Consider the following 9,925-nt stretch of genomic DNA (forward strand, 5'->3'; position numbering starts at 1 on the left):
TTAAAGAAACAATGGCATATTTATTTGATGCTGTTGAAGTGGGCACAAAGTGAAGAAATTTTTGAAAGCTTCAAGTAACATCTGTAAGGGAATACATTTTTAAATAGTTTTACATGTTAATTACTCTGGACAATTTCTGAACCCTGTTTAGCAGCAAGTCTCCTTTCTTGATGGTTTCTTGGTATTGCCAGTTCTTGCTATCCGGTCTATAAATAAAGTTAAGGGAAAAAATGAATTATTTAGCAGCCACATGACTCCATGACAAGAGCTACCTACTTGTATACACAGGCACTTAAACTCCCCCAGTCTCAGCAACAGGAAATGATGAAAATAAGAATACCTGTTGGTTTCTACTATTTCATTTACTTTATCGATTTTGCAGTGTAGTCTTCCAGCAGCAATAAACCTGGACAGTTCCCTGATTCAGAAAAAGAAAAACAATTCCCCATTAGTTTCCAAGAAGAGTCAGAAGAACTGAACTCTGTCTTACAGGCAAGATCTCACTCTCCTCCAGCTTCAACTGCCGCATAGACAGCACGACATCCCTGACTTGTTGAGGACTTGAATCATCACTAGAATAAAATACCACAAGGTGGAGTGCTCAGAGCAAAACTTCAGACAGGAATAAACTTACAGAACCAGCAAACCCTGGCCCAAAATGCAACAGCTGCCTGGACTGGAAAAGCAGCTTATTCCTTCCCAAAAAATCCAGGTTATGCTGAGAACACAAATGAAAAACAAAGCCTGCTTTGCCCCCACTTCTCAACACAATTTAAAGAATACGACAACAGCTCTTAAAGCATGGTCACTTCAGTGTGTCACCTGTAAGCATCTGGGTTGAGTGTCATACTGTCCCCTTATTCCTAGAGAAGGCTTTAAAGACACTAAAGGGGGAGACAGTGTAACCTCACCTTTCAGGATACGGCAGCAGGATAGCTGCTCTCATGAGTCCCTCGCTAGCCAGGGCTACAGAAAAAGACTGACCCGCCAAAGACAGGAAGAAAGAAAAACTGACCAAGGCCACAGTAGTTTAGTTGCAGAGTAAAATCAGAAGGCAGGTCTAGTCCTTGGTTCATGAACCTTTCACAAGCCACTCCTTCCACCAGCCATGAGACACACACCTGACAACCTGCAGTGGCAGTCACACCTGGACACCAAAGCAGGTTCTTAAAGAAGTGGAAAAAAAAAAAGAAAAAGAAAAATGTGGGCAACCACCCTTTATGCTGGTGAGGGAGATCTGAAAAGCTAAAATGAGTGAAGCACTCCACAGGGGCTTTGAGTTATTTAAGGTCTACACATCTCGCTGAAGACAGACTTTACCCCAAAGAAGGCGTAGTAATATCTTAGAGACATCTGTTGACGTCTGAAATTTGCCTGGAAGTTATTTGGGTTCAGAAAGTGTAACAAGAGAAAATTCACTGTACTATTTAGAATTTAATTTTCTTAAACTATAATTAAAAAATATATGCCACACAAGAGAATAGTGAGGTTTAAATGAAAGGTGCTATCACTTTTTCATTGTAGACTATGAACAATCAACATCAACACCTAGCACATCTTCAACCACACTAACATTTTCTGTGTGCTATTTGATAGCCAGTTGCTCTCTAGGTCCCCTCACTGTTTGAAGATAAAGGATGGAACCATGTTGCTCTCATGTAAAAACCCTCCTATGGTATCCCATAGCACAGATTCAAAAATCTAAGCTCTATACCTTAAACTGTAAGACCACAGTCGATTGTTATTCCACAACTATGGTACAACTTGCTCCCATCTTTAAGCTGTGTTTGTTCTTTTTCCTTTTCTACATGTGGAGATCTTCACATGGCTGACATTTCTCAAGTCAGAGCAGACTTTCTCTCTTTAGGCATGTCATATCTGAAGCAGACAGTTCCCGCTATGCTAGCTACACTCCAGTACTGATGTGTTTACTTGAATGAAGGTGCATTATTAAGAGATCCACAATAGCACCAAACATGAACAGCTCAGTATTTGATGAATCAATGATTCCAGTCCCACATTTTGTCAACAACCTAACTCCAACATTATCAGAGGAAATGCCACTAAATACAAAATACAAAACAAGATCTGGGCAGCACTGTGAGCACAGTGCAGTGTGATCCTCTGCAACCCTGGTAAAACTGTGAAATTACTCATAGCACTTTCCATGCCTTGCTTCTCTCATCTCACTAGAAACTATATCCCAAGGACATGGACACATAGACAGATGCCACTGTTAAAATAATACTTCAGAAAGTCTTCACTCTGTTTTCTTCCATAAAACTGAGAGAAGCAGTACAAATTCAGAAAATGTAGAAAACCACACATTAAAAGACAGCTTTTATGCATAAACATGTTAAACTTACTGGTCAATGAATTCCACACCCACACCAAATGCTTCTGCCATATAGCCAAGGGTTAAAGACCTATATGATTCCAGCAGCTGGCTGTATGCATGAATTCTCATTTCCCTTACGTAGTATCGGTAATGAGGCGCAAAAAGCCAATCCTTTTTCATTTCCTGTTCCACGATCGCTACAAGAAATAAGATGACAAATTACAAGTCTCCTTCTCACCTAAGAAATTGGAAGTCCAATAGCTCTGAGTCCAGTATGTATCACTGTCCTTTCACACCATCCAACAATGGATGGGCAGCACCGAAGACATACCTACTGCACTATCACCAGATTATGGCATACCCATTGGGGAACTTTTTTACGTATTCAAGCAAAATTCAGTAGTTTCATGTATAATTATAACAGAAACAGCAGGGACAGTAAAAAATGAAAGACAAAAACCAAAAAGACATTTTTATGAAGTCACAAAACTATGGTGATGAAAACTATTATAAGAAATGTAGAGTTTGAGGACAAATTATAAATTATGAGGCTTATGTAACAGAGTAAGTTAATAACAAAACTGAAATTTTGTTAAGTATACACAGGATACTAATGGGCAAGCCTCAGGAATATAAATTACCTTACTAAAATCCTTCTGCTCTGGATCCCCAGTGATGACACAAAATTAGTAAGTCATATAAAGAAAATGGCAGTGGCTGCAGGATTACAAAGCCCTCGTCTGGGGCAATAGACAGGTAAGAACTGAGAAACTTAGTAGAGACCATTATTAGACAGCAGCGTTAGTAACCATTAGTCCCAAGGCAGGAAAGATGTGACTAAGTTCAGAAATTAAAAAAAAAAAAGACTGCAATAATGTAGGAGGGTAGAGACAAGGTGAATAAGGGAATTTGGTATGAACAAGTTGAAAATCCCAGGAAAAGCAACAATTTTGGGTGTAGTCTGTTTGGCAGTTAATGTTTTTTAGAGGGTAAAGAATGAGGTTCAAATACACTGTGGCACTGTTCAAGTGGATGTGCCCATCAGACAAGCCTTTAAAGATATCAAGGAGGGGTCAGGCATGGGTCTAGTATTTGATGAAGGCTGAGGACTAGAACCAGGAATCTGGGGCACACAGCCATCCAGATATAGTTTCTAAAAGAGGACAGAGGCAAGGCAGGGGCAACAAAAGCAGTCAGTCACTGAAAGGAAGGTCCAAAGAAAAGAGTATGTTAACCAAGTGAACAAAACTGAAAACTGAAGGATGGTCCTCTGTCCAGTAAGACAGGATGATGACAAGGAGCAGCACTAAGATGGTGGTACACTCTCACCAACAGTAAGGTACATAGGACCAATAAAATTCCTTTTTTTCTCTCAAGTTGCCTAAAATTTTATTAAAATGTGGAGATGGGCTCTTTCAAATACTATAAAATGAGAGAAGTATAAATGCTATGCTCACAAAGTGGCACCAGTTTTCTAGGGGCAGGCAGCATGGTCCAGGTGTTAAATTAACACTCACTTGATTTCTTTGACTCCACCTAAGAAGTGGCACAGCAGTGCTACCTGCATGTTCAAAACCAGACGACTTTACAGGCTACGCTGACCTCAGAAACTGTCTATCAGACAGTAAACCGAGGCACATGCATGCTCAGGGAGGAGCTCTAAAGAACTCCAGTCAGTTGAACACTCTGCACTCGGTCCATGAGAGTCACTTACGTCTACGGGATCTCAAAAGCACACTCCCTGCCTTTGCAGCTGAAGTGTAAACACATTAGTCTATGATTATTTAAGAATTAATCTCACAAAACTCAACAAGCTTTATATGGTTCATGAGTGCAAATGAAAAATAAGAACTTTATTGTTTTCTGCATTTAATACACCTGAGAAGTGTACAAATTTATTAAACCTAAAATCTTTCATTCAAAACTACTTGAATAAAAGGTGAAGAACAGAGTGAGTGGGAAAGACTGAAGCCCTAACATCCAAAAGCTACCAAAGTCATCAATTTAGTTTCACTAGAAAGAACACACTTCCCTATAAAACAGCAGCAGCATTTGTCATGAACAGTTTCAGGGAAAGCATTTGAGGAGGATGCCTTTATCATCTTAGTAATTTAGTCACCAGTAGCAAACCAAATGGCCAGGAGGGAGTACAGTCCCCAAAAGAAGCAAACTGGTATCCACGGGGCTCTGTAAATGAGCTGGGAAGAAACATAAGAACTGTCCACAGATGATGCTTTCAATCCACAGACCTAGCTATTATTTAAAAAAGGAAAAAAGAATCCTTGACTGGAGTGACGACTAATCTTGGTCTCAAGGGACGCCAAATCCCTCCATCCTTCACCACACCCAATACTAGACTATCTGTTCATAGTTGCTTTATTCCTCAAGACTAAACCTCAGGTCAGGCAAACTCCCATATCACAGGGCAGACAACAGTTTTGGGCTTTGCCAAACACATAGCTCTTTGTCATGCAGTCTTTTTCGATTGTTTTAAATGCCACTTTAAAAACACAAAAATCAGACCAGTGAGCTAGTGTAGCAGGTAAAGACATCTACTACCAAGCCTCATGACCTGAGTTCAATGCCCAGGACCCACACAGTGGAAGGGAAGCAACTCCTGAAAGTTGTCTTGACTTTCGTACATGGCACTTGGCACAAATGTGCACACAGCACACACACACACAATGGTTCTTACATTTGGAGATACATAAATACACATCAAGTTTGCTGACATTCCTCTAAGCAAAACAGGCAGAAAATGAGAAGACCTGCAGTTATCTCTTAGATGTGAAAAATCCAGCTTTGCTTATTTACCCACAGGATCAGAAGATAAAGACGATAATCAATCCTTACCTAATGATTGAAAGAAAACTGAGTAACGGCATTCATAGAGAGAAAACAGATACTGCCGAACTGCTGGAAGACTGTGTAACACTTCAAGAATCTCTGCTCCTTTAATGACCTGGGTATTAAAAAAAAAAAAGCAAAAGATAAAACCAATAAACACATTTTAATGATTTCTGTGTTTTTAAATTAGGAAAGCATGAAACAGTGTTTATAGGTATTATGGTTTCATTCTTTACCTTTTCCCTGAGATCTGGTCTTTCTAACGCAATCATACTGACGTAAACAGTGTAAGTCACAAATGTCTTATAGTCCATGAGCTCATAGGATGTAAATGTAGAAACCGTATCAAGAAAGAGCTCTGCAGCCTGTTTGAAGTCACGGATAGCCACACAGTATAGACCTTGGTACACTTTCAGCCTATTTCTCCTGTCCCAGTCTCCACCTTCTTCTATTAGGCTAGCAAATAACACAAATGAAACAGATAATGTTAATTCTTAAAGCTTTTGTTTTAAAGAAAAAAATTTTAATTGAAGTATTTCCATAAATGTCAACTATTTGACCAAACTCCGTAACTGTAAACAAAACAAAATGGGTAAGCTTAGGCCTACTGACTTATTAACAGCCCATTACCTCCAGGTCATACCCACTGCTAAAAGTACCTTTTGGCCTTTTCTGTGTTTCGAGTGATGAGGTCATTATCCATATAAAAGAGGCCGATCCTTAGGAGATAAAATACAATATCTAGTCGGTGACCCAGGGCCACAGTCTTATCATATGTCTTGCGAAAGGCTGTCAGAGCTCCCTCCTGTCAAATTCAAGACCAAAGGGGAGAAAAGTACACAATTTAGCAATGCCATCAGCTTCCCGGATTTTCCTGCAAGAGTGGCTGGGTAAACTAGGAAGCAGAGGTGAAATAATACGGTAGTGAAAGCGTCACTGCTGTACTTGAAGGAAGGACCAGGGGGTTCCTTCAGCTGTACAAAGTATAGACAATGCCCAGGGCTACTTCACTCTGAGAATGACATGAAAAGCACAGGGAATACACAATGGTACTGTTGTGTTTCTGTCTTTAACAATTACACTACTTCAAAATAAGTTCACTATAAATTATTAATCATTTTAAGAAGAGACATATCACTGATTATATTAAATACCATTGCATCCATGCATATGCAAGTTCATCTCAACTGAAATAAAATGTTCCTGCTCTTTACAAAAACACTGATAAAATCAGATGTTTATACCTGGTGTTTTTCAGAGCATGACTAGCTAGTCTGTTTCAGTTATTAGTCATGCTTTATAAATGTATAAAAGGGATTGTCAGAACAGCAGCAGTGTACCTAGTACCCAGACATGGATAGGTAATTCTGTTCCTCACTAGGGAACAGGATTTGGGGAGAAACAACTGCAAGTTTGCAGAGTGAATTAAAATAGCAGTGAGTTTATGCCACCTCATATCAAAAAGGAAGGTGAGCATGAGAAGATGGCGTTAAAAGGACAAGGGGACTGTGCTAAAGGGACCCCACTGACACATCTGCACCAAACTCAGCACCACTCAAACCACGGGTGATAAACAAGAAACGCCACTGCAGCCAGTAAACATTTAAAGTCAAAATAGAAACTGACCTTTGTCTTGAGAGGATGCTGCTGAATCATCAACATGGAAGGAATATAGCATCAGTATACAATCATAATCGCCTGATGCTGCCTCACCCATAATCTTGATTAAATTCAAGACCTGAATCAAAACCTTCAAGTCTCTCATTCACATATAATACTGATTAATCTTTGAAACAAAACCACACAATGTTTTTAATTTTGTCTGTATTTCCAAGTTTTTAAAATGAACAAGTACTAAACTTAAAAAACAGATGTTTTCAATTTAAATTCAATAGCTTCTAAGTTAAGCCCTTCCTTTAAGCAAGTACAATTCTAAACTCTCTGCCTCTCTCTTTAATCAGCATTAGGCAGAAACACATCCTATTTTACCCAAGAAAATTGAAGGTGCAGTAAATAATGATACTCAAGCTAGAAACACAGCCCAAGAAAACTTATCCAAGAACTCACACTATTTTTAAATATTGGAACCATGTCACTCTACATCTAAATACTAAAAGAGTGGATCCAACACTAGGATTATGTAGACTAACTGGCCAAACATAGGAAAATAAATGCTCACTATGCCAGCAATTTCTCCTCACTGACTAATCAGCATCCTAAAGCAACACTAGCCTTTAATCACGAGAAGACATGTGAACACGTTGTTCACTACAGCAACCTGTTTAAGATAGTCAGCTTTTACAGCTGCTTAAAGCAAAGGCAACTGAAACAGTGTGTGTTCTGTAACAACAGACGACCTGCTCCACAGTGGGTGAGGCGGCAGTGAACCAGAAGGTTAACAGAGTTCTCTCAAATGCAGTCATAGATGAAAGGATGACGAGGGCTCCTGGAACAAACTGTGGTCTCAAGGACATAAAAAGTGTTTACTACTCATTTTCTACAAGACATGCATACACATGTGAATAACTGCACACTGAGAAAGCTTCTCTCTCAAGGTATAGAATAAGAAAAAGTCAGACTGCAGCATCTATTGTCAGAGATCCTCGGATGGAAAATATCAGTGAAGTTTTTAGATTTATGTGTATGAGTGTTTTGCCTATATGCATATCTGTACACTGTGCTTGCCTGGTTGATGCCAGCGGTGTTCAGAGGATGGTGTGGGGTTTCCTGAACTGGAAGTAAAGTGGGCTGCAAGCTGTCCTGTGGATGCTGGGAATCAAACCTAGGTTGTCTGTGAGAGCAACCAATGCTCTCAACCTGAGCCATCTCCCCATTCCCCTACTGTACACCTTTTAAAATATACGATAAAATGCTTCCCAACCAAACAGGTGAACTACTGCTAATGACCCCAGTGTTGTAAAAGGAGTGACCCAAACCTCTGGTTGTGCACTTGTTTTGTTTTGGAGATTTATTTTTATTATTTTCAAGTCTGTTTCTGTCTGTCTGGGGGGGGGGGGGTGCACACGAGTGCAGGTGCCCTCGGAGGCTAAAGGCATCAGATCCCCTGGAGCTGGAGCTGCGAACCTCTTGATGTGGGTGCTAGGAACTAAACTCATGTCCTCTGCCAGACAGTACACACTCTTAAACCACGGAGCCACACCTCCAGGCCCATGTGCACCTGTTTTTAACGACACAGAAATGAGAAGTAATGTACACCTGGCTACTGGTGATTGCAGGGAATCGTGTGCTGCAACATTATCATGTATATACTGTCTTTATACTGACTCTTTAGTACAGGTAAACATGATTATCCTTTTAAAAAGGGTTGCCAGGCGGTGGTGGCCCACTCCTTTAAGCACTCAGGAGGCAGAGGCAGGTGGATCTCTGTCAGTTCATGGCCAGCCTGGTCTATAGAGTGAGTTCCAGCACAGCCAGAGCTACACAGACAAACCCTGTCTTGAAAAAACAACAAAAAAGTTCATTTATTCAGTGAACTATTACCCATCTGCGCTGGTCCCCAACATCAGTCTATACCTCCAGAGACTGACCTTGTCCCCTATCTGACAGAGGTACTCCGCTTTGGCCATCATTGCGTCTCGAATTTCACTCTCTCCCAGATTCTTCTCTGCATCCTCCAGCTCCTCATCCAAGCGTTTCAACTCCTCTTCATTTGCCTTCTTCATTTTACTGAGGAGATCCCCGTCCACCTGCCAGTCCAGGGATTTGCACAAGGCCTCATAATAAGGAGCCATATCTAAAAGCCACAAATCGTGCATCATGAGGCCGCATATGAGTGCCCGCCTGCTTCTTCCCATCCCACCAAAGGTCAGCCAGCAGACGCCTACCAACTGTGGGCCTGGCATAGCACTGCTAAGGCTTTGCAAGTGAGAGGCCTGCTTGAAGGCCGATCGCTCCTAAGCACGCTCTATCCAGCTCCTGTTCCAAACGGGACAGCACACATATTCGACATGTACTGCTAGGGACAGACCCCACTTGTCCCTTGACAGGGAGCGCAACACCGACAAACTGTCAAACAAAACCCGCGGAGCCTTTGCTGGGAGCCTAACCTCGACAAGCACCAGAGGCTTGCCCTGAGCAGCCCGCAGCAGGAACGAACCACTGAGGCAGGGCCCCCTCGGCACTAGGAGGGCGCCCCAGGGTTCCCCGAAAAGCCCCAACGGGAGACGCCCAGCCAGGCCCCCCGGACCGCCCCGGCCTAGGCCGCTGACTCGGCGCTCCCGGGCCTCACTGTTTTCCCGGACGGCCGCCATCAGCTCCTCGCGCACCGCCGCGTTCCCGCGGTGCTCGGGCAGGCTGAGCAGGAAACGCAGCTGCGCAATGCGCAGGTCGGGGTTCTTGGGCAGACCCTCTTCCTCCAGGTTTTCCAGCGGCATGGCGACGACCGAGGAGCAAACACAGGAACAGAGCGCCCGCCGTCCGGCACCAACAGCGGAAGCAGGAGGAGTCGGAAGGCGCCTGTAGCCGCCAGCCTGACTTCCGGTTGCCTCTCTGACTCCGCCGCCTGCAGCGTCCCCTCGTGGACACTGGCGGGAGCACCTGGCGCGGTCTGAGTTCCTGTACATCGAAACCAAAAAAGACTCACAGTCCCTCCCCACTATTTCCTGTGCATCCCTCTATAGTCTCATAGACACCCTATGACTCTCTGTGATTACTCTCTATCAACAAGTTGTTGGTTCCATCTCTTAACCCCAGGTTTTTTTCTAATTAATGTAAACTCTG

At 42.4% G+C, this 9,925-nt stretch overlaps 1 protein-coding gene across 1 annotated transcript; it reads right to left on the bottom strand.

Moving 5' to 3' along the window:
* Psmd6 (proteasome 26S subunit, non-ATPase 6) lies at positions 1 to 9,654 on the bottom strand. Its single transcript, XM_028894505.2, has 8 exons — positions 9,435 to 9,654; positions 8,734 to 8,939; positions 5,845 to 5,990; positions 5,422 to 5,641; positions 5,192 to 5,300; positions 2,367 to 2,535; positions 341 to 418; positions 1 to 206 (listed from the first exon to the last, which is right to left on the bottom strand). Exons 1-8 carry the CDS (start codon positions 9,577 to 9,579, stop codon positions 110 to 112), a joined length of 1,170 nt encoding a protein of 389 aa, XP_028750338.1. The 5' UTR covers positions 9,580 to 9,654; the 3' UTR covers positions 1 to 109.
* Between the last annotated feature and the right edge of the window lie 271 nt (positions 9,655 to 9,925).

Source organism: Peromyscus leucopus, chromosome 9, assembly GCF_004664715.2.
Source record: "Peromyscus leucopus breed LL Stock chromosome 9, UCI_PerLeu_2.1, whole genome shotgun sequence".
Taxonomy (NCBI): Eukaryota; Metazoa; Chordata; class Mammalia; order Rodentia; family Cricetidae; genus Peromyscus; species Peromyscus leucopus.